The sequence below is a fragment of the Epinephelus moara genome, chromosome 20 (genome assembly GCF_006386435.1).
Source record: "Epinephelus moara isolate mb chromosome 20, YSFRI_EMoa_1.0, whole genome shotgun sequence".
Classification (NCBI taxonomy): domain Eukaryota; kingdom Metazoa; phylum Chordata; class Actinopteri; order Perciformes; family Serranidae; genus Epinephelus; species Epinephelus moara.
Genome location: NC_065525.1, coordinates 23,020,029 through 23,044,422, shown reverse-complemented (window position 1 = coordinate 23,044,422; position 24,394 = coordinate 23,020,029). Strand labels below are relative to the sequence as shown.

General features: G+C 42.1%; 1 protein-coding gene across 1 annotated transcript in view; it reads left to right on the top strand.

The window, feature by feature from the left end:
* Window positions 1–794: 794 nt before the first annotated feature.
* The window catches only part of sema3d (sema domain, immunoglobulin domain (Ig), short basic domain, secreted, (semaphorin) 3D), a 42,522-nt gene continuing 18,922 nt past the window's right edge, over window positions 795–24,394 (top strand). The window contains exons 1-7 of the mRNA XM_050073909.1: window positions 795–1,006; window positions 10,970–11,227; window positions 18,862–19,022; window positions 22,079–22,141; window positions 22,265–22,384; window positions 22,495–22,588; window positions 23,109–23,237. Coding sequence (XP_049929866.1) covers window positions 11,020–11,227; window positions 18,862–19,022; window positions 22,079–22,141; window positions 22,265–22,384; window positions 22,495–22,588; window positions 23,109–23,237 — 775 coding nt within the window. The 5' untranslated portion in view covers window positions 795–1,006; window positions 10,970–11,019. The remainder of the gene's footprint in view (window positions 1,007–10,969; window positions 11,228–18,861; window positions 19,023–22,078; window positions 22,142–22,264; window positions 22,385–22,494; window positions 22,589–23,108; window positions 23,238–24,394) is intronic.

Sequence of the window (24,394 nt, the reverse complement as noted above, 5' to 3'; positions counted from 1 at the left end):
GCTTTTTACGTTGGTTTGTGACGCCGTAAGTCACTGCCCAGGTGCTGTATTTCGATGACTTCGGAGTGAGACCAGGCTCTCAATGCATATGTGATTTGTTCCATCTCATACAGTTCCCATATTTTTTAAATCCAGATGTTGTAAATTAAACCATCTAATTGTGATACACTTAATCGCAGCCCCCTAGAGGATTTGATAAGACCTCCTTTATAAATGTCTGTATTTAATGACTTTATTTATGATTAATAAATTATTTGTTAATGCCTCATAGATAAGAACAACTTTTGGGTTGCCAGGTTGTGGAAAATCCTCCCCCAGGACAGCTCCTGCTTTAACTTTTCAGCGAGCTCCCATCAAGGAGACCCATCCAACGGTTCAACCACTCACCTCCTGGAAGGGGCTGCAGAACATCTGGGAACAACCCATTTATAAACAATTTTTAAACAACTTTTACAACCGTGGATTTGATGGATCATTGTAAGAACCCAATCCAATCTCTAATGCCCTATATTCATGACTCATGGAATATCCCTATAATTCTACTTTTGCGAATATTTCCAAAATGTGAGGAAGTGCAGTGACCACTTGGAGGTCTAACCTCAGTCCTGGCTGGCAGCGCTGCAGATGCTGAGGGCCCCTCCCTCCTGCAGCAGCAGCAGCAGCAGCAGCATAATTGGGAGTTTACCGTCTGTCTTTCCTGGGGCGATCTGCCACAGAGTAACCAGCCATCCAACACACACACACACACACACACACACACACACACACTGAGTGCACCCAGAGTTCAAGAGCGCTAGTGTGCGGTTGACTACAATTAAGGGGAGTGGAAATATTTGGGGGGAAGTATTCAGTTTATCCATCCACTTTTCTGTTGGTCGGGACGAGGTTTCGCAAGTGTCTATACTTTTGGTTACTTTCTGTGCGCGTCAGGCAATTAAGGAGTGACGCTGCTGTCCACAGCGTGGGCATGTGTTGCTTGTGAGAGGAGACGGAGTTGAACAGGCAGGTAAGGTGAAACACACGCGATAATGATAATGTGAATCAGTTTAATCCAAACTTAGAAGTATGAGTCAGGTCGCTGTGTACACTGTTTTTTGGGTTATGATATTTACTTAGTTCTTGCCTCTACCATCTGTTCACTGGTGAAGTTATTTGACGTTTGTTCAAATATGATTTTAAAAGTGAGTCCATAGTCGATTACAGGAAAGAGACATCTATCAGTAGCTGCAGGTTTTAAATAACCTCATGTTCATATTTTTGACACAGTTTGTAGATTTGGATTTTTGTCTTTATCCGTTTGTAGACCTTTTTTTTTTTTTTTTTTTTTTACTAAGTTTTCACATGTTGCATTATGTGCCTGTCACATTTTGATATCTGATATTTTCAGTCACTTCTCCAACTTCAAGCTCCGCAGAACAGCTTACCAGATTTTAATGCCAACTCTGAACAGCTTTGTTTCAGACACTGTCAAAAAGAATCCACTGGTTTAACTTTAAAAATTGAGGTAACAATTTGCATGCATATTTATAAGTAGCTCAACTCTGGCATTATCAAGTCAGCCCTATGAGTATTTAGTAATCTGACAAACTCAATTAATTTACTATAACCAACACGATTTGCTTTGACATCTTGGTTCAGCTTTATCAAGCTTTATCAATTTAATATTTATCCAAAAGCTGTGGTGATATTTAGTGATCAGATTATTTTATTTGATAGTTTTAACTTATTATTTTAACCCAGTCCTACTCAGAAATGTCAAAAATGTTTTTGATTTTGACCAGCTCCTTAAAATAAGTTGTCAACTGACTAATGAAACAAACAAACAAACAATTTTTTTTATGGTGAAAAACACATTTATTTTAAGCATTATCCACTAACCCATTATCACTTTTTAGAGTATAACTTTTCACATAATACAATGGGTTTTGAGAATCCATGTTAAAGTGTTGTATGATTTAAAGCACATTAATGTGAAACTTTACATTCAGTGCAGCTGGATTTGCAACCTTAAATCAATAACTACACCACTGAGAGCTGTATTACAACACAATACAGCTAGAGAGGTACAGATGTATGTTAGAAGCTGCCTGAGTGGCTGAGTGTTAGGGTAACAAATGTGTTTGAGCAGTGTTTGGACAGTTTTTGAGGAGGGGGGCAAATATGCGGGGTTCCAATACCCCCAAATTGAGTGTGACTATAGGTTCACTTAAGCAGCCAAGTCCTTTTCAGTGACCCAAAATATCCACATTGCGGATCTACAGTACATTAAACATTCTACAGTGGACGTACTTGCTTTACTTATGGAGCTCACTGTGATGTGGCTTCCTGTGCAGCATATGAGAATAAAAAAACAGTCATTTGGGTTGAGTGGTGTAGCTATTTAACCATCCTTCCTCCGCCTGTATATCTAACAGTCTCAAGGACCCACTCTCCACTTAGCGCACTTCTAAAGGTTTATCTAACTCCCTACAAGGCGCTTTGAGCTGAGGGGGTGTTGTGTGCGAGAGAGGCGAGGAAACAGTCGAAGGGAGGCAGAGAGAAAGGGGAGAGATGGGAGCTGTGTGGGTATTGATTTCTCTGGCAGTGTTTCAGGGCTTTCGATCAGCATGACTGAGGTAAATAAATGATTTCTGCTTCGGGCCACAGAAAGACAACTCAGAAAATCTTGTCTGATTTTCTTCCTTTAAACACCGTCCAATCGTTACGTCACTGAAGTGCTGTCTGCCAGGCATATTTAATGCAGACTGTTGTATACACAGACACAGGGGATGGGGCAGGCTAAGGACTGCTGTGATGTACTTGTGATCTTTGAGAACTTTGAAGGGACATCTGAAAAGTCTCATTTCTGTGAGAGCTCTGGTACGGTTGGGAAAATTGATAATCATTCACTGTATCAATCACTTCAAACTCACGCTGTGCTCACACTGAACCTCCTCTGTGCTTTCCTTCACTGCTGTTCCGTTTTGCATGTCTGGACTGATCCAACATTACTCCAAAAAAATCACAGCAACGATATTCAGCTGTGTTTCAAATGGCCTACAGCACCATTCCTGCACTCTGTGACAACGTCATGCTGTTCATGCCGAGGCTTTTTCCTGGATGGTGATGAAACCTAAAAACTGAAAGAGTTCTTTCTTAAAACTCAACGGGTTATTTGGTGGAAAGTGTTATTAAAACACGCTCGCAGCCACGCTGCACACCAGCCTAACCTTATATGGTCATGTTTCCAGAATCCTTCAGTGCACACAGACAAAGCAGCTTGGGCACCTTTGCGGCTGCGGGGATGTTAGTATGTTTAGAGAGTCTACAACGGTTATGTGCCAATGGCTTGCAGACGGACAGCCCGGCTGCCTGCCCTGCAGCTCCGTGGCCTCTGTGTTTCCTCTGTATGTACTGAAGTGAAGCAGAGCTGGTGTGGAGATAACCACGTAACAAAAGCCCTTCTAGGACTGAGCAAGAACAAAAGAGCTGCTTCCCATATTTTTAGAAGACAGTAATGCTCTTGAGAGGAGTTGTTGCATTGCATACTTGGGTGTACCCTTATATCCTCAGGCCATGAGGAGCTAAGCGTGAGCACTTCCAACTGTCAGTCACTGTTTTCATGGCCTATTGCTCCCATCTGCCTACCTCAGGATGGTATTAGCTTACACATGCACATATGTTCATACATGCCGGACACTCTTGCACATTCAGAGTTGCATGCCCAGGTCATGCCCCGGTCAGCGTGTGTAGGGTTTCTTGTTTTGTTGTCACATATCAGCAAACCTATCGGCATGTTTGTCCAAATGCAGTTGTCTCGGTTACATGGCTGCTTCTCAATTTTGTTTCCACTTCATGTTTTTCCGTTTCCATCCTCTCTATTGAAAGGAGTTAAACCACAGATCCAGTATCACTTTCCGCCTCTGCTCTTCCACCTTTCCATTCACTCTCAGACCTGAGCTGGCACCGCCTCAGAGCAGTGGACTCCGTCTGCCACTGCCAAAGATTTCAGGATTAAACTGCAACATTAAACATACAGAGAATCTTTAACAAAGGCAGCACAAGCACTTTTATGCGTCTTGGGTGTATTTGGTTACCATACCAGCAGTTGCTCAGAGTATTCTGTTGCCAGTTGTTTTCAAATAACAGGTCAGGGCTGGACAAAATGTGGACAGACACAACCTCAGGGCTGGAATTTTATCCATCGTCTTAGTTTTTCTTTCTCCACAGACATACTCTTCAGCTTCTAAAACGGAAGGAATTCCACTGGAATGTCGTCTCGTCTGGGCATTACCTCTCAGTCATTTCACGCATAGAGGGTTTCAAGCGAAGGCTGACTGTCATGAGATGTCTGTTACTTTTAATGTGGTGTTGTGAATGTGTTTATTTGATGCAGAGCGGGGCCTGAATGATTCGCTGTGAGAAATTCTCACATAAACTCTTTTACAGGGGCAGTAGAGTTAACTGTCTGTATTGTTTAGATGTGTGAGGGGCATTTAGTAATCAGACAGCCTGTGGATTTCTGATTTATTGGATTTATTAGCAGGTAAATGGCTCCAGGAAATGCAGACTTCCCTAATGGCAAGGGATCAAATGATGCATGTTCTAGTCCATGGAGAGGTATTAGATATCCTTACCTAACATGTTTTGTACTGTGCGCTCATTCATTATTTAGGGCTAATTTACTGCCGCGTTTTCAACTTCAAAGCCCATCTCTGTCTGTATCACTGTGTTTGGGTGATTACATTTAGTGCGTAAGGGGATATTTTGGCGATTTATTTTGCAATCATTTCTTTTGGAGTGATATGTAATTTCCCAAGAGATACACACGCTGTGCTGATAGATGCCATGTTTCACTCTGATAAGGTGGGCTAATGTTTGCGGTAAAAATCTAAAATGAATCACAGCTTGCTGCCTTTGACTTGGGTAAACAAATTACAGACAAGTAAGTGATACAATAAAAGTTGCCAGAAAGCTTTAGTGTAACAGAGTGTAGGTTGAAGTTTTTCATCTGAGTCCAGAAATAATCTTACATCATTGCACCGATCATGTTTCATATTTACTTTATCTCTGGCAACAGTTGAAAAGAGTGAGAGCTTGTGTTGTGTTAACGTTATGAAGGAGAAATACTTTCGACAGGAGTCAGAAGACATCAATGTGGGATCTTTCAGATCAGTATTACTAGTTTTTGGAGGAGGGAGAGCTGACAGGGCTCTTTTACTTTGTTTTTATAAGTCTTTCAGCTTGTTACAGAGGATGAAATAAATTGCCCTTTCTCTGAAATTTACAGTTTATGGCACTGCCAAAACATAAAGAAAAAGAGCACTGTATTTTAACAGTCTTGTGTTTCCTCCTTACTGCCACCTATAACTGGAGTTATAGCCAGCAGATCAACTTTAATGCTCCTTGTATATGCTTTACAGTTTGTGTTTAGTGCAAACACAAACAGTGTGGCCTGCTGGCTGTCCTGTATTTCCCCCTTTGAGACGTGAACTCATACAGACTCACAGGGGAGTTACATGCTTGCTTAAATGCAAGGTTAAAAAAAGATGATTGACTGTTGGCCAAGAAAAACAACCAATGTCTTGAGAGCTAGAAACAATTACCCATGTTGTTCTGCCAGGTCAGTGCCTGTGGTCAGGGAATAAAGACAAATAGCCGTGCTAATGCACTCTGTCCTGTGGAGATGGAGGGCTTTGATAATAGAGTACTCTACAGGGCACCTGGGTGTTGCTAAATGCCTCATTAGGGGTGGTCTCTGTGTGAGAATGCCCGTGGCCAAAGCACTTCTTCACCATCTGCTCCTTTCACATGTCTGGCGACAACTTCTGCCCTCTGTATAGTTTCTTTAAAAAGTTCAGCTACTTTACATTTCTCACATAGCATCTGAATAATAGATTTTGGATCATTGTTAAAGCAAAGGTGGGCAGAAATCTGGAAAAGGAAAAAAAACAGCAGAATTCAGGCCCCAATCACACAGAAAGCATTTTGGCAGCTGGAGGCAGCTTTTTGTAATTGCTTTTAATGAGAATGAAGCTTTTTGCCTGCTGTTTTTGCATTGCAACGCGCCTTGCATTTCTGCGCTGTAGGTGCCTGGCGTTTTTACTGGAGAGCTCCGAACTCCTTGATTTGGAAAAACTTCAACTTAGATTGGAAAAGCGCCCCACGTCATCTTTTTTTCCCATTGTCCAATCGGATGATTTGAGAGTGGGGCCTCCTGTGTAGAGATGCACCGATCCAGCTTTTTCAGTTTCGATACTGATCCTGATGCTGTGGCTTTGAGTATCAGCCGATACCTGAGATCGATCCAGTACCATGGTTGAGCTAACAAGCTACCTTTACATGTAGAACAGAAAAGACTAGAGGCATCAGGCATTGATGACTACACAGTTCTTTCCTAAGATAAAATGAAACAAGATGATTAATGCAGATTAACTATTTATTTTTTTAACAAAAATAAACAATTGTGCAACAGCAGTTGAAATAGTGTGAAATACCTCCACACAGCAGATTCTCTCCTTCGCTCCATGACGAATGACGTAGCTCGCGTTGCAGTAGATTTAAGGGGAAAGGATTGCCTCAGGTATAGGTTGCATTTTCCGATACCCGATCCATCTATTTTGATGATATCGGGGCCGATATTCGAACCAGATATCGGATCGGTGCATCCCTACTCCTGTGGTGGTCACGACAACAAGTTTGTAGTTGGTAAACAATTGAGGAGAAATTGTGGTGGCGGTTGCTGGATACCCAGAGTCATAGACAGCAGGTTGTCAAACTGCCCACAAGTCATCCTAAAATGTGCCTGGAAACTCCCATCATCGAGGCAAAGCTCCTGGACCAACTGATGGTGCTCCCCATGATCCACCCTCTTTTTTAGGGTCTCACATACCCACACAGATCTCTGTTTTCCTGTGCCCAACAAACCTACAGCAAGGACCCTCTGCATGTCCATTTTTGTAACTAGCTACTAATTACTGTGGGGAAAAAAAACAACAACAAAAAAACAGTAGATTGATTACACAGGAAGGTTAGTGTAAGGACGTGACAATAAAAAGGCAAAGCAAAAGTGTTTTTACTTGTGGCAATCAATTAAAAATAAAAGGCATCAGGGCCTTGTACTGCAGCTCTCCCATCTCTGTCTGAAGCCCCTCCTACCAGACGACCACGGGCATATGAACATGCTTCATACTGTAAACCCAGTGTTTCCTGTAGACTGGACTGTTTTTTTAAATCTTATTTCATTGTAGAGTTCGCTCAGCCCCTTCTTACCCCGCTGTCTCTGTCTCAGAGCATTTTATTCATGGACAGCTGTTGGGATGCAAAGAGAATTTCAACAACTATTACAAAGACATTTTTCTAAAATAAATTGCCTACCCTAGCTTTAGTTAATCGGTACTGGTGAATGCATGTTTTATTGCACATATACACCAGATTGCTGGAAAAGCCAGTAAATTTGAGGAGGTGACATGCATAAGATGCTATATGATGGGCTGAGATCAGAGGCCAGCAGTGCCATATTGGCTGCTTGCTTTAAATCTGTCACCATCGCCATCAGGATTGTTTCCCATCACCCCCTGCACCGTGTGCCGGCCATGCTGCCAAAGACAACAGGGACTCTAGCCGCCAGGAAACAGGGGTGTTAGCTTAACCCACATGGTACAAGCTGTCAGTTTCTGCTCTTTCACACCTCTCTCTCTCTCTCTCTTACTCTTTTCCTCTCTATCTCTCGTTCATCTTTATTATTCACCCTTTCCGAAGAATTGACTGACTGGCAACACATTATGTCCTTCCGTGCTATATCGCATGACGATCTCCTGTTGTCATCCTTTTTCTCAACAGATGGAGTTTTTTTTGACACTCGAGCTTTCTCCTTTGTTTGGGGTGCATTCTCTGCTGTACAGACCTGTGCTGCTGATAGATGTGGGCACTCAAGCAGCAGAGAGAGATACATTACTCCAACGCTACTCACATGGGGTGGAATCGTGTCACTGCTCTCCTGAAGATACAGTTGGGAGGATGAGCCCCACTGCCGGCACTATCACTGTCGCTCACAAAGTGTGCGCAGACCGCACAGATTTAAACCTGCTCACTTTCTCACTCTCTTTGCCGATGGCCCATCCATCACACACAGCTCCATATCTGTATTCCTAACCCCGAAGGTGTGAAGGTGCCTCAATTTGTCATCTTAAGTAAACAGCAGTCTGTTTATCAGAGTCTAATCCTCTCCAGTTTGAAGTTGCGGGGTGCTTGGATGGGTGCCACTCTGCCCTGATTCCCCCAAGTTTCAAACACCAGATGCCAAAGCTGGACAGGGAAAATAAATGAAGTGAAATGAGTTGTACTGTAACAGCTTGTATCTGTCTGCCAACATGCCACGCAAATCTGCGTGCGTAGGCGTGAATGAATGTATGTTCTCATAATGTCAACTTATATCATTACCAAGGCACCACATTGACAGTGTTTGGCCCAAAAGGTGATCTTGACTTTATGTCCAATTCCTCCAACCGGAAGCAACATGCTTGGTTTCAGTTTTTGAGATCTGTGAGTGTTTGCCACACTGGATCTATTCATTTAGGCTGACATTGTTTATGTTGTCACAAGACAGGTTGATGTGTGTTATCTGAGATGGGGGTAGAAGGAAAGTAATGAGGGAGATGTAGCGAGAAGGTCTTGAGGGGAGGCATTCTTTTAATGCATTCATTAATTAATTCATCGATTGCTTGGTTAATTAATAGCTAGATGGCTGTGGAATGTGCAGGAATGTGTGTTTAAAAACACTGATCCTACTCAGTTGGTATTTGAGTAGGGCGATTCACTACATGCACAGCAATTCTAAACAAGGGTAAGGTTATCATGAGGTAACAATGCATTCCAATGTGGTACGATGCACCACTTTTCCTGGCACAAATACACCACTGATGTGTGTGTAATTGTGCCGATTAGCACCTGATTCAGAGTAAATCGGGAACAATCACTTTCAGGCACAACTTTTTGACTACTCATTAATTTAGCACTTAGTTCCTCATTTCCTTATTAATATCTCTTGATATAAATGATTACCAAAGAAAAAAACATCTTCTCTGTGGACTCATTTTATCAGTCGCATGCCCTTTAGAACATCCTGTGTCTCGTGATGATCACATTTGCACGTTTGTTTGCTAAGAGTGTAGTTATATGTACATGACAGCTGGATCTTTGTCAGTTTAAAATGCCTGGGATTGAAACATTGCTACATTTGCATGTTTCCAATGTGTAAAGGTCCGGTGTATAAGATTAAGTAGGTTTCAGTGGCATCTAATAGTGAAGACTGCAGATTGCAACAAGCTTAAAACTTCTCCCCATGAGAATTTATTAAGTGTTTATTGTTGTTCAGGAGGTTTTTACTGGGAGCTTAACTGCAGAGATCTCTTCCTCTTCAAAACAAATGGACCAGCTGATTAGAAATGGTAGGAAAAAAAACTGAATAAATCAGTGTTTCTCCAACGCTGTTCAGCCTGTCTGCGATGAGCACCTGCTCATGCGTGCTCACCTTTTTTCTCTGCTAACTTAAGATCCAGAGCCTTAGAGATAAGGTGAGGAGCACAGACATAGACATAGAGCCGCTGCTCCCTTTCGAAAGGGGTCAGATGAGATGGTTCCAGCATCTGATCAGGATGCCTCGTGGGCGAGGGTGTTCCGGGCTCGTCCAACTGGTAGAAGACCCCAGGGTAGACCCAGAACACGCTGGGTGATTACATATCTCCCCTGGCCTGGGAATGCCCTGGGGTCCCCCAGGAAGGAGATGGAAAGCGTCTCAGGGGAGAGGGACATCTGGGGTGCTTTGCTTGGCCTGCTGCCCTCGTGACCTGGCCCTGGATAAGTGGATAAAATTGGATGGATGGATGGATGGATGGAACTTCAGATCCAGACATTCAGGAGGTTTTTACCAGGAGCCGAATTATTTCGCAGAGGACTTTTCCTCTCTCAAAGCAGTTTCAAGTTAAAATACCTGTGTTTTTCTGACACTGCTTATAGCTGAGGGGCTGTTAACTTGGGTGGCCGACGTAAAAATGTGAAAACACTAGTGGCTGTATCTACACATCTGTACATTCTGGACTACTGTATAAAAGTGGCAGTACAACATGGCGAAGGCCATGGACGAGGACCTGCTCCCCATGCGAATGCGGCTTATTTCATTTTTATTCTTATTCTCATACACTAAAGAAAACATTCTTATTTTATTATATCCCGTTTCTGCCAAAACATCTCCCTAAATCCTACACACTGGACCTTCTAATGTTAAAGTTCCTCACTGAACAGTGTCTTGGGAAATGGCTAGTTCCTGCCACAATGATTTCACTCTGTCCCGTGTTTAATTAGTACACATTGCTCAAGTTCTCCTTGCTTATTAGTGCCAGAAAAGCTAGCAAACGTTCCCATGACTGTTCCCTCATACGTCTCACTTTCCATTGAGTGTGAACTAATGTCTGTGCTACAGGCCTCTTAAATGCTCTGTTAAGTCCCAGACAGGACGTGGCCCATTTTTTTTACAGGACATAAAGGAGGAGCTGACAGGGTCATCAGCCAATGCTAAAACTATTGGCAAGTATCATTTAGCTCAAGAATTAAATGAGTTATCCAAGTCAAGAGAAGACAGAGGGGAGAGAGAAACTGAAAGAGGCATGGCCAAGTGAAAGATAGTAGAATGGGAATGTTTTCTTAGCCTGACCTTTGTTTTGGGCAAACAGATTTAAAGGCGACACAAAAGGGAAGCCAGTGACAGGCAACAGCTGATGGAGGACGGGTAAAGAGAGGGGACATGCCTGTAGGGCTCCATGGTGAAACAGCTGAATGGTCCCAAAAGCAACCTGTGTACATATCCTGCACAAAGTTAGATGAGACTGCACACACACTCATGCACACACACACACACACACACACACACACACACACGCACACTTATGATTGCTCCTCCCTAGCTTGACTTTTTACTCCGGTCTCTCTCCAGGGTTGCAGAAAAGGACAGAGTGAAAACAGAACAAGACCACTCCACACACCATGAAGAGAAGGGACTCTGGTAACCAGGGTCTGAATGAAGCTGGGGCTCTGCAGCGCATGTCTGGCAGTAATTATGGCGGCATAGGGAAGAGGATTAAGGTACTATCCCATCCGGGGGTCCCATTAGTGGGATTGATGTTGTTGGCCACCCTTCCTTTTGGAGCAAGCATCAAACAAACCGTCCCCAGGGTCAAACTCAGCAACAGAGGTAAGACATATTGTTGACTTAATTTTATCGCTGTTACATATTTACATTTACTTTGATTTGACGTCATTATGGATATTTTATCTCATGCCAGCAACTCATCAGTGCACTTGGAGTTATTGCTAAAGTTACATCAGACTTATGACTCTATTGACTCACAGCTATGATTCTCTTTATTTTCTTTTTCACCCATTTTTTGTTACCATTTCAGCGTGCATCTTCAAAGACCATGTCTAGCTTTGTCTTTATCTCTCCTTGCAACATTTGCCTCCACTCGTTTCTGTTTCTCTTGTGGCTTTGTGCACACAGCCAGGAGGAAAAGTGAAAAGAGGGAGAATTAGTATGCTCAGTTGCACTGTTAAAGTAAGTGGTCTTTGAAACAACACTGTAGTGAACCATTAGCCCACTTCATTTTGTCACGTTTGATGGCCACAAAAATGTTCACTGGTCACTTTTTGTGACACATGAGCACAGTCCATTAATCCTCTCATTAATTCTTATTGCATAAACCTGCAGTCAGTTAAAGATATACAATGCCGGATTTTCCTTGAAAAACAATGTACAGACTCACACAGCAGTAATTCCTTTCAATCATTACCTTTGACTGACTTTTTAATGCAGACACATTGCCCTTCTCTTCTTATTTTATTTGCTTAGAACGTAAAGCAGGATTTATACTTGCACCTCAGCCCACCTACGCCGTAGCTTACGCATGTGGCCTGCACTGTTGTGAGTACTTGTGCAGTGGTGTGTCTGTGTCACTCTGCAGTTACACCTTCAAAACACTTGTTGGCAGCAGGGTTTCTGTGAAGCGCTGTAAGGTTGAGTTGATTCAAAACACACCCAAAACACACTTTAAACATGGCTAAATAGCAACAATTTGAAACACAAGTACACAAACTAGCTTAATTATAACTTGTAGCATTCACAGACAAATGCCTGTCTTTATCTGGATATATTTTCCCCACAAATACAACATGCTGATGTTTTTAGCACAAGCCTATGGCATTTTACATTGTATAAATTAGCCTAGCAGCTAGTAGACTTTTCCTCTACTCATATGAAGCCAGGGACAACAGCAACGTTTAACATTGCTAACGTTACAAACATGTCTTACAAGCACATTTTCCAAACAAATTCAATATGCTAATGTTATTAGCACAAGCCTATGGCATTTTACATGGTATAAATTAGCCTAGCAGCTAGCAGACTTTTCCTCTACTCATATGAAGCCAGGGAAAACAGCAACGTTTAACATTGCTAACGTTACAAACATGTCTTACAAGCACGTTTTCCAAACAAATACAACATGCTAATGTTATTAGCACAAGACTATGGCATTTTACATTGTATAAATTAGCCTACTCATATGAAGCTAGGATAAATCCTGACGTATAAATCCCTGAAGGATAAATTTCACACAAGACTTAAAATGCTATTTTGGGGAGGCTTTATTGTCTTTTTCTGTAAAATTAAAGTAAATTAAAGCTTCCTTTCCACTGAGGGTAATGGTTTCAGCCTATGCAAATAGACAGGAAGTCTGCGTCGCCGCAACTTGTAGTTACATTTCTGGGCAGGTGCATGTCAGTCTAAGGCGTAGGGTACAGTGTCGATTTGACGCAGAAGTACAAATCCCGGATAACCCCACAGCACTCAGGTAAAATCAGGGTTTTATAAACATGTAGCGACCAGGTTCCAGACTGTAAGCAGCAGGCATCCAAGACACACAGCACCAAAAAAAACAACGACCAAAAATAATTGAAAATGCTATACGAGAAATCTGGTGTAGTCGCAGTCCACTTCTATACGTCCTGTATTTCATGCTGATGCTCTCAGCCCACAGCAGACTGTTGATCAATCGGTTGTATGTATATCATCTGATCCCGGCGATGTGCACTGCGTCCATGTGTTTAGTTTTGCGTCAGCTGTTTGCTTTGTGCCACCGGAGGGAGAACTGAATTATTGCTCTCCTTAAAACCTATTCTAAACTCTAGTGCAAACTTTACTTCAAAGTCTCCGTCCCTCATTCCATGTATCAGCTGCAAGAAACCACACAAATGAACTTCAGTCCTGCTCCATAAAACTGAATCCCCACTGTGACCTAAAAGTAAACTCACTCTGACTTCAACCTCCGAAAGCTCTCTTCTTGTCAAAGGCTTCCAAAACCCATGGCTGGAAATAGATACACATGTATGTCCCGAGTGTCCAACATAAATACATGTAAGTAGCTGAAGGAGTAATGATTGGTAGGGACAGTGTTTACTCAGCAGTTAGGCTAGTATTTAGCTCTAGAGGTTGTCTTATTTTATGTTTGCTTCAACCAACCAGTTGATAGAATAAAGCAAAAATGATTACATTTTAATGGGGCCATATATCTTTGACAACTTTTTTGATTCTCTACAAGGGTGTGTCTTTTGGCTTTGACCATGAGCACGCCTGTCTAAACTTTTTTGTTCACTCGAAGGGCCATCTGACTAAGCAGCGGTTTCCTTTGGATCTCACACGAACAACAGTAGAACAATGCCCATTTTTGTCTCTCTCTTAGTCAGAATGACTAAAGCAAAGAAGAATCTTTCAAAAGCAAAAGCACCTCCAACTCAGTGCGCACATCATGCACACATCATGTCATCGTCTCATCAGTGCACACTCTTTAAAAGCAGCACCACCCAGCCGCGATCACTCCTCGAACATTGCATGGCCATCCTGTGAAAGTACGGCTCCAGTGAGTGAAGGGTGAAATGATCAAAGCGAAATCATCCCTGATTGAGTGGACAACTCGAAAACAACTGCCTTCAAACTCCACATGTATAAACGTTCCTCTGAAGAAAACAACTCCAGGCACGAGTTCAAATTCTGTCCGGAGTCACAACATTGACATCATGGCCATCTGCCAAATGAGAAATGAAATCATCTGGTTTAAATATCTTTAATACGCTGCAGATTCAGATTGCTGTTATGCCTTTGTTCTTAATGTGTGAAAAAAAAGAGGACTAAGTTACACCACATGCATTCTGTCCTCGGTCCTTTGGCCCTTATTACTCTGAAGCTACAGTGTATTATTCATACAGTAGAAAGACAATTTACAGGACATTTTTCTTCTACTTGTAAACAGTTGCTCAACACCGAAACTCAATTTGGTAAAATAATCTTCTTAGTCACAGCAAATCAAAACATATTTCCATGATAAATCGAGCAGTTCTTGAGCTCATTTTTATTAGTTTCTTAATTTATTATTAGTTCTTATCAACATTACTGATGGGGACGTCACTCTGTGTCTTGTGAAACCATGGACAGATCATCCTACACTGCATATTAATAAAGGCAGACCGAGGCTGTTATCATGCAACATGAAAACAGCAGTTAGCTTTAATGCATAGTCCGATGATCAGTAGGTACTTCTAGTGAATATTGTTCTAATTCATGCTTAACGGGACTACTTTGCAGATTTTCAACCAGCTTTGTGTCATAATGATGTGGGTAGTATGTGTAAATAAACTGTGGTAAACTACCCTTACTCTTACAGTGCCCAGATCTCCCTGCTCATCTCTCAACTCCCTGCAACTTACCATCCAGTCAGATTTTTGCTGGCTGTAGGGCTGTTGCTCAAAATACACTTTCATTTTCGTATACCCGCTACCACAGACAGAAAAAGTATAGTATAAGTCAGACTAAACTCAGATCAAACTGTAGAACTAGGCAGTGCTGATCAAATATAAACCATGATTATGATACTGTATTGCCTATTTGTAGCCTAAAATCACTTCAGAAACATATTTTAGTGCACTGTTTGGCTGTAATATGAGAATAATACAAGAAGTGGGTGTCATACAGTTTCATGTACTGGAGAAGTGAAGGCTGAAAAAAATGAGATCAAACGGTAAAACTAAGAAGTGCTGATCAAATATGAATCAAGATTCTCTAACTGCGTTGCCTATTTTCAACCTAAAGTGTTTTCAGAAACATATTTTAGCTTACAGTTTAACTGTAATTGGAGATTGTTTGTTACCAGCTGGCCAGCATATTGTTTCCTGTATCAAAAAGGCCAGGCTTGCATTACTTCACCCACCAGCTGCAGTGTTTATTGGTCCGATGCAGTGCAGTGCATTCTGGTAGTCGTAGTAGAAAATGCCACAGCCCTTTTATTCTGTTTTCTTTGGTCATGTAGCGCCAGTTCCATAAGTATTTGTGTGTTTCTACCTCATAGACAGCCTATCAAAAGACCATCTTTCCAATAGTGAATAATGTTATGATGTGAATCTTCTCCCAGCACTTATGGCAGATTCAAACACAGTGTCATTGCAGTAATGTATCTTTTCCACTTAATGCGCTTACATCAACTTCAACCTTCAGAAGAAAGGCAATGATGCGGCCGATTAAACATTACTCATCCTGTGTGAGGTGGTCTGCACTTTTACAATAGCATACATTATAGTATTATAGAGCTTAAATCTCGTTCATCAGCAGAGCCTTAACCTGTTGGCAGCAAGCCAACATGGTGATGTCTTACTCAAATAAATGTGTGGATGCCTCGGAGCACCAGCAGAGGAGCCGATCAAGAGTTGTTACAGGGAATGAGGGCTCACTTGGCTGGTGAAAGGTGTGGAGAACTATGCTAAGTGGCAACAGCCAAGCGGGCTGTTTCAATGGGCTCATAGTGCTATGTGTTTACAGAGCAGATTAGGCTAGCAGGCCTAATCTCTCTGGGAGGTTTAGTCTGCTGGGGGCACGATGTGTGTGAGAGAGGAGTGAGAGATATGAACATGTGGGGGTGCTGTGTGTGTGAGCTTGTGTATGGGAGGAGGTATTAAGCAGGATAGCGTGGTGTGGAGAGGTCCTAGAAGTTCAAATATTGAGGGTTGGTAACCTCTCCAATCCTTCACACCAAGAGGGTAATCACAATGTCAATCCTTTCAGAGTGACTCCCACAGGACTCCCCCGCATTGAGCCAGTGTTTATTCAAGGCATGTTGCTATACTGGTGCACTGAAAAGAGCCTGGTGATAGAAGAGATTTTCCTCAGATCAAGGAGATCAAGGACACAGTACTGAGCTGAGAATGTAGTCAATGGTTAGCTCCCAGGAATGGACCTTGAAAGCAGGGAGTCCAAACGCTACTAATGGAAACACAGCATATACAGAGTTGTTATATTAAGTCTTTGTATGCAGTTTATTAGGGCCCTGAGCACTGACTGCAGGTGGGAGTGAAGGCTGAAATGAAACTCAAAGAATTATTATTATTTCTTGAAATAAACTGCATTTTTTAAAGGCTAAAGTTGCGCAAAAACGTTGCAAATACATCATAAGCAGTGAAAAATATGATTTTTTTTTTTAAGTCTTGTGCTCAGGTGTGTCAAAATGGCTCAATAGCATAAAGAACTCCCTGCGGTACATTTCACCCAGACGTACAAAAACTGGGAAGCAAAGTGACATGAAAAGACCTTAAAAAGTCTCTTCGAGCCATACGCTAAACCTGACAGGAAGTCAGCCATTTTGAGCTAACCATGCAGGTATTTTTTTTTTGTCTTTTTTGCCATTTACACTCCAACCTGATTCATTTCAAACTTTGTCTATGCCATCAAAAGACATTTGAGATTTGAAGTTGTTAAGTTTGCATTTTTCATTGAATAGTGTGGCTGTGGGGAGCTGTTAAAGTTCCACATTTTGCCACAAAACAGGAAGTAGTTTCTAACTCCAGGGAACATGGTTCCCCTAATCTTGAGAGGGCTTTTTCCCAGTTAATGTTTTGTGCCTAACAATCAATGTACTCCTCCAAATTAAAACTGTTTATTTGTCTTTTTGAGGGAAAGGACAACTAGCCTTGTTGAAGAACGATGGTTTGCTTAATACATGTACACACAGAGTAGTATTAAAACAGGATTGTTGTGAAACTCAAACTGTTTACTGTACTGGTATTAGTTTCTGCACATCAGGTTAGTAGTAAGATAGTTCTTATTCTTTTAACCGTAAAAATAAGAAACTTTAGCATAGACAGAACCACAGTGTTTATTTACAAGACGGGTAGAAAATCCTTGCATCATGTGCATTAAAATCAAATGGAGCTGAGCAAACGTTGCCTCAAGTAGTTACTGTTTAGCCATCTAAAAAAAGCCCACCAAAAAATTCAATATCAGTTTAAGTGTAAACTTTAATTGGAATATTTTCATTGCATTACCTTGCTGTCAGACAGCCTTTTCCAACAGGGAATTGACCTGTTATATTGAAGCCACCAGACTCCACTGACAAAAACAGTAATTTTATGTGCCAGAACACAGAGTTGATGGTCTATCATGGCCTTGATTGGTTAGTGTGTAAGGTAAAGTAGAGCAAATATTCAAATGTAGCATACACTTACGTTTGGCTGCAGGCCCATCCACAAAAATATATTGTTAAGCTACTACGCTGGTTGATTACATTTATCAAACATGATACAAACATTAGACAGGTCAGATCACAATGTGTAACTATATATCTCACAAAGGACGGCAGGGGAGATACCTGCACACCAATGCAATTGGGCTGGACAGCCATAAAAAGGCTGAGATCAATGCAAAAAAATGTCAGTTTATTTAGGACATCTGTGCACAAAAAGGGTGCTCAAATTGCAAAAAAAATAATTAAAAGTGAACAAAAAAAAACAGAAAATGTTTCAGTCCTTGACTAATACATTTTTTTGTTGCCCTAAGTAGGCGCAGTTTCACGGCAGCCCTACGAGTTTGCCGACTTTACATACCTCCACCATTGTAATCACATGCCAGATTTCTACCTGAAAGTGATTGTTGATGTTTGTGTGGTGTCATGGTGATTCGGCCGATATCAGTACGTGATTTCTTAACTCTCATACTGACGTAGTTTTCAACCAGCCTACATACTTCAACAGCATGATCGAGTTCCTGAAATTGAAAACTGAGTTATGACTTTCGGTTTTGGTTGTGCCTCTCTGAGATTGACGATGGCCCCATCTGGCCACCCCTATGAGAGATTTCTGGGGGCGCACCTGATGTGTGATGTGTAACTAATGTGTAAGCAACAGGTATTCCACCTGCTCTTATCGTGATCTAACATCACATTACCCATGACAGACATACAGCCACAACACATGTTTATGAAGATGTTCAGTCATCTGCTAATGAGGTCTTGTCAGGAAAGTACTGGTAGAGAAACAAGTAGTTTCAGAATAAAATAAAGCCCTCACGTCCTTTAAGACAGCTGCTTTTAAACCATGAGATATCTTCTTCATGGTTAATGAAGTAGCTGCAAAAATACCCTGATGAAGATATCTGCTAATGCATCCACTGAGGCAGTGTGCTGTTGAAATCTCCTTCTACTGTATCTCCTCTCTATCAGCATGTGTAGCTAAGGTGTTGAACCACAGAGGATTAGGCAAGTTTCAAGTCAAGCCAAGGCACGTTTTGTTTCTCCAGAAGAGGAAACTCAGTGCTTGTCTTTGGGATTTCGGCATGAGTGAACTGAAGAGAATAAGTTTGACAGCGTAATCCCTCTGAAATCATTTTTCAGCATACTGTAATTCAATGCTATATGGTGCGTTTTTAAATGTAAGCTCTGTGCATACACTGTGCTGCGGGTATTAAATAATCTCTCTGTTTGTCTCTGTGTCTGTCTGCCCCTCTCTCTGAGCCAGAACTGCTGCATGCTGGCAGTGTGTCTCTGTTTTTGGGCCCCTCTGATGGCCTCCACTCGCACTCGCTGCTGCTGGATGAGGAGCGAGGTCGTCTGCTGTTGGGAGCCAGGGAACACATCTACCTGCTTGACCCTGACAATCTCGCTAGGGCCCCCAGAAAGGTACGCCATGCTTTGAAGAGCACAGAACAGGAATGTGCAAATTATATATAGAAGGATATAGAATGATCCAAACTCAGACAGAAAAATGAGGCAAAGAATGGATCTTCTAGTGAAATAAACAAACAGCAGCTTTTGGGTTTATAGCGGTTCAGGCCATTTCTTATACTTGAGAGGTTGTTTAGGTAGACTCTGAAGTGTTTACAGCAGTTTGAGGTATCCCTACACCCTCTGACAGGAGAATAGTGCCATAAGAAGGTGTAAGATTGAATTGGAGATGGAGTGTCTTCTCCACACACATGAAATGATCCAATCCCCAGACATGCAAACTCATTCTTGGAGTCCATTGAGACGTCTTAATAACCTCTGTCATTTGCAGCTCATTATTATAAAGACAGTCCTTTAGCTTCAGCTCATGACACTTATACCTGTCTTGCCATTAAGTGGGATGATGTAAGGTATTTTTTTTCCCATTCCTGCGTTGCTAAGCTGAAATGCACTCAGCCGTGTATTGTTTTAGGGAAGAGCTCACCTTTCAGTCAACACCAGTCTGAAAGTGTCTGTCTGGCAAGGTCAGGGTCATCATGGTGGAGGGCACACGCGCAGGCACAAGTACATACACAAACACGCAAATGCATTTGGACGGATGCCACATGTTAAAGTTTGTAGATGTGAGTGCGTGTTTATGCAGCTGAGGTTGATCCGCAGAAGTGGGACGACAGTGTGTTTATTTGATTCTTATCTGGTTGTTTTAACTCTTGGTCTTGCTCTCAAAGTGTTACCTTTTTGTTGCCTCTCTGGTTATTGATACTGATGCCAAGGAGATATGCACCAAAAGTCTAATTCTCTGTGCCCTCTGGGACCAGAACCTTGACAGTGAATATGGTCTAGGAAAGCAATCTTGGTGTTTATCAGTTAATGAAGAGGCATACCTCGAGAAGGAACCCTCAGGCAATAAAACAACACCAAATGTTATGCTAGCAAATGCTCCAGTTGTTTCTACCTTGATTTTCAGGAGTTAGCTGCCCTATTGGAAACTTTTTTTGCCACAGGATTTAAAAACCCTATACACTGTGGTAAAACTAGGCCACTGATCACTTTTTATTCTTGGTTTCAAACCCAGTTTAAGCCGTACTCATCACGTCGTAGCACTGGTTTTCTGTATGAATTCCTCGGCGGCATGCAGTGATTTGGAATCATGAGATGTTTTAATATTTACACTGCTGTGTTTGCATGCGATTTCAGGGTCTGTTGACCCATGAACAAGTTTGGCGATAGCTCTCCATGGTAGGATTTAGGGGACATAACACGCTAAGCACATAAGCCTGTTATAACACATGTGTGAACATGGTGGGGTACATTGAAGGGACAGTGGATGTTATACATCAATAGCTCTCTCGTACCAGCACCTGGAGGTGTTAATTCTTCTACAACTTAGATTAAATGTTTTATAATCCCCAAAATGTCACAGAGAGAGAGGCGAGGAACTGGGAGTTTTACGACACTCATTTAATGAAGCACTTTCCAACATAACACTGGAAAATGTGCAGATCAAAGGTTAGTAAAATACAAGATGGAAACAGAATACAAACAGTGAAAAACAGAAATCTAGAATAACTACTGTAAAATCAAAATACTGTGTCTCTAAAGTCCCATTTCCACTGAGCAGTACAGTTACTTTGTTCTGTGGACGATAAACAAGGTGCAGACTTCCATCTGTGTCACCAGTAATGAGGAAATATAGTGAGTGCTGGGTGGAGCAGTGAGTGACAATAAAAGTACTGTTTGTGGTGGAAACGCTAGGGTCTAGGCACCATGTCTGAAGGTTTACTTTTGGTTCCAAAGGTACCTTACCAAAAGTGTTTGGTGGAAATGGTGCTTAAAGAAATCTGATAGAGAATAAAAAACTGGCTTGCTCGAACTTGTCTGGCAGTTTGTTCCAGAGTTATGGGGCACTGATGGCAAAGTCTGATCTCCTGTTGTTTACAGCATCTAAAGGTCCCGATAGACTAAGCTGAGTTTTTGCTGTGTGTCCAGCACTGTTAGCTCTAGTTGGCCCTTGTTTGCCCTCTTCTTTGGGCAGCATGTTAAGTCATTGTTGGAGTTGTTGGAGCGCATTAGTAAACGGCAGTAAATGAAATCACTCTGATTGACAGTTCAGCTCAATGCGCAAAAGGAGAAATGGAAGTGAGGAAAGTAAACAAAGAGCTAAAGTTCAGAGAGAGTGAGATCTAAACAAACTTGACAAGATAAGGTCATTTTCTTATGCCATTTCTCTCTTTAGCAGAAACAGTTCGTAATGGTTTGTATTATTGTTTGCTAGTGCAGGGTAAACATGCTTCGTTCTTCAATATTGGGTTGTGTTGTTTCTGTGCTAACTGGCTAACTAGCATCTTTAATCCACCCTGTCAGTTTTCCAGTTAACTTTTTTTGATGATGTATACAGACTTCCCCACCCACTTGTGTGAGAGCTACTTCCTAGTGCAGGTGTAGAACGTATGCGCTAGCTGGCCATTGTCTGCAGCCTTTGCAGTGTGTTCAGAGCAATTTTTTGGCTGAGACACCGGCGACATGGGGCGACACAACAGTCTGACTGCGGTCCCTACTAGTTCTTTGATGCTGTTTTGGTGTGTCTGGGTCTTAAGGGCTACAAAAAAGGACATTCTAGAGGATCTTGGGCTGCACTCAGGCTCATATCAGGTCAGGGGGTCAAGAGCTTACTCAGTGGTACCCTTTAAAGTGATCCATAAAATACTATATTTGACTCCAAAGTGCACAAGTAGCCATTGTAGAACTGTTAAAACTGGAGTGTTATGCACTCTCCTTTCAGATGTTGTGGGAAGTCTGGCTGCATTCTGAACCTTCTGCAGCTTGAACACATTATATTGTTATTTTATTGGCTTAAAGAGGTATAAAGCGCGTTACAGTCTGGCAGAGGTTTAATGAAAGTGTAAATGGCAGTGTTGAGGTTTCTTGACTGACTGACTGACTGATTTAGGATGTGAAGTTAAAGGCTCACAAGATGTGAAATGTTTCTCTTTTCATTTATCTCTCATTAGATTCACTGGCCTGCTACCCGGGACCGAGTCGAAATGTGCAAACTGGCAGGCAAAAATGCAAATGTAAGTACCCCTTGACAAATATATAGATTCCAACTAGTCTATCTGTACACCATTATGTGTGGTTATATACATTATACATGTTCAGCCACCCATACTTTTTTTCCTGTCCCTTTCTGTCTCTAGTTGGAGTGTGCTAACTTTGTCAGAGTCCTCCACAACTACAATCGAACACACGTCTATGCCTGTGGGACGGGCGCCTTCCACCCCATCTGTGCTTTCATTGAAATCGCCGGCCGCAGAGAGGTAAAGCAGATACGAGCCAGTGAAACTCAGCATTAATAAGTTTGACACGAGTTCAGGAGCTGGATTTAAATTTTAAAGTGTAACATTATCTCCCTTTTTTCGTCACTCAGGATGGCGTGTTCCAACTGCTGTCTAATACGCTGGAGTCTGGCAGATTGAAATGTCCTTTTGATCCGTTGCAGCCATTCACCTCAGTCCTCACAGGTAATGCGAGCCATCACACAACACTCTGGCAGCCCTGCCTTATCTGCCGCGCGCCAGGATTGTATTGCTGCACAGCACCGTTTACCGGGGAATAAATTATGTTTCTCCTCGAGTCTCCGCTCGGTTGTTTGAGTAAATTTGTATTCATGTGTCTGTTTTCCCAGCACTTTTCTGCAAATTATTGTTCTCAAGGAAGAGGCAAGCAGACATTTCTCAGGGAGCAACATATTTATTTGGCAGACACTTGTAAACAACAAGTGCTTTTAAGCCTTATCTCTCTTTCAAATGTTTGTTTCTTGAAATATTTCTCAGTCTGTGTTTTTCTATGCGGGTTCACTGAGGTAAACCCATGAAATGGTAAAAGCTAAACAGTAATGTAAACTGTCAGATTGGTTGTTTGTTTTTATGGTGTACTCGTTGAGTAGAATTCTAAGAAGCTACTGCTACTTGACTTTTTGTGTACAATATTGTTCCATGTGTGCACAATATGTGATTGACCTGTGTCTGTAATTGATTCCAGATCAGTATCTGTATGCAGGAACATCATCAGACTTCCTGGGCAAAGACACAACATTCACACGCTCCCTTGGCCCTCCGCCTGACCAGCACTACATACGCACAGACATGTCTGAAGAATACTGGATCAATGGTACACACGTGCTTAAGCATATCCACATTACCACGCTGAGTGCACTCAAAACTTGTTATTGCTTTTTCTCCAAACTTCCAGCCTCTCCACCGATACAAAGAGCTTCTCTGTGCCCTCAGGATGGTTATTGACATTCCAGCACGGAGGAAACAGCCCACTTATTCATTTAGCTGGAACTTTTATATGAATGCCATAGCTGCACAGGGGCCACACCTATGGGGGAATTTACAGTGTGCCACAAAATTCACGGCCTTAGTCACACAACCGCACACACATTTACACACACACAGGCATGCACAGTCATCACAGAGGAGGGAGCCTTCTCTCTCTGTATACATCTCCAGTCTGAAGTGTTTTACAGCCGCTGATGGGTTGTCGTGTATCAACAGTTGTCACCGGGATCTAAATCCTTACACATGGTCTCCACATTTCACAACCTCGCAGTCAGGGATGTTTGGAGTAATTATTTCTCCCCCTCTCTTAGTAAGTGTGTGTATACAGCGTGTGTTAGCGCACTGAAAGCAGAGAGAAAGAGCACATCGTCTCTTGCAGCGTCTCTGTGCTTGCGAGCCCGTGGAACATCTTTTGCAGTGCTGCAGGACTAACAATGACCTTCTGTTGAGTGTGTTAGCAGGCGAACATTAAGCTGTTCCAGTTGGGGAATCACCCTCTGGTGGTTGGCTCGGCTTCTAGGGATTGAGCTAATGTTGATGTAATGTCACTGCAACACTTAAGCCTCTGGAGTAGTTCCCGCCTGAAGGACAGGGCACTGATGGCAGCGTGCTGTTGATTGTCTCCTTTACTCACTGCAATTTCTACATCATGTGTTGTATTTACTGTCCTCTTGTTACACTGTGCTTCATCATAAAATAGCAATCATCATTAGTTGTAGCTTTTGTTTTTTATGTCTTAATTTACAAAAGAGCCGCCCAGAAACCCTTTGATAGTATTGATATTAGTAAATACTAGTCCATACCCATTGGTAGCTTCGTCACCTTCTACCTATGCCAGTCCTCAATGCCTATGTGCAGTTTCACATAGATTGACCACGTCAGTGAGAAGAAAAACATGGGACAGACAGAATGACTGACTGACAGAATGACACACTGACAGTTTCCGTGATTATGTACAGCATACCATACTATGACTTAGTCATG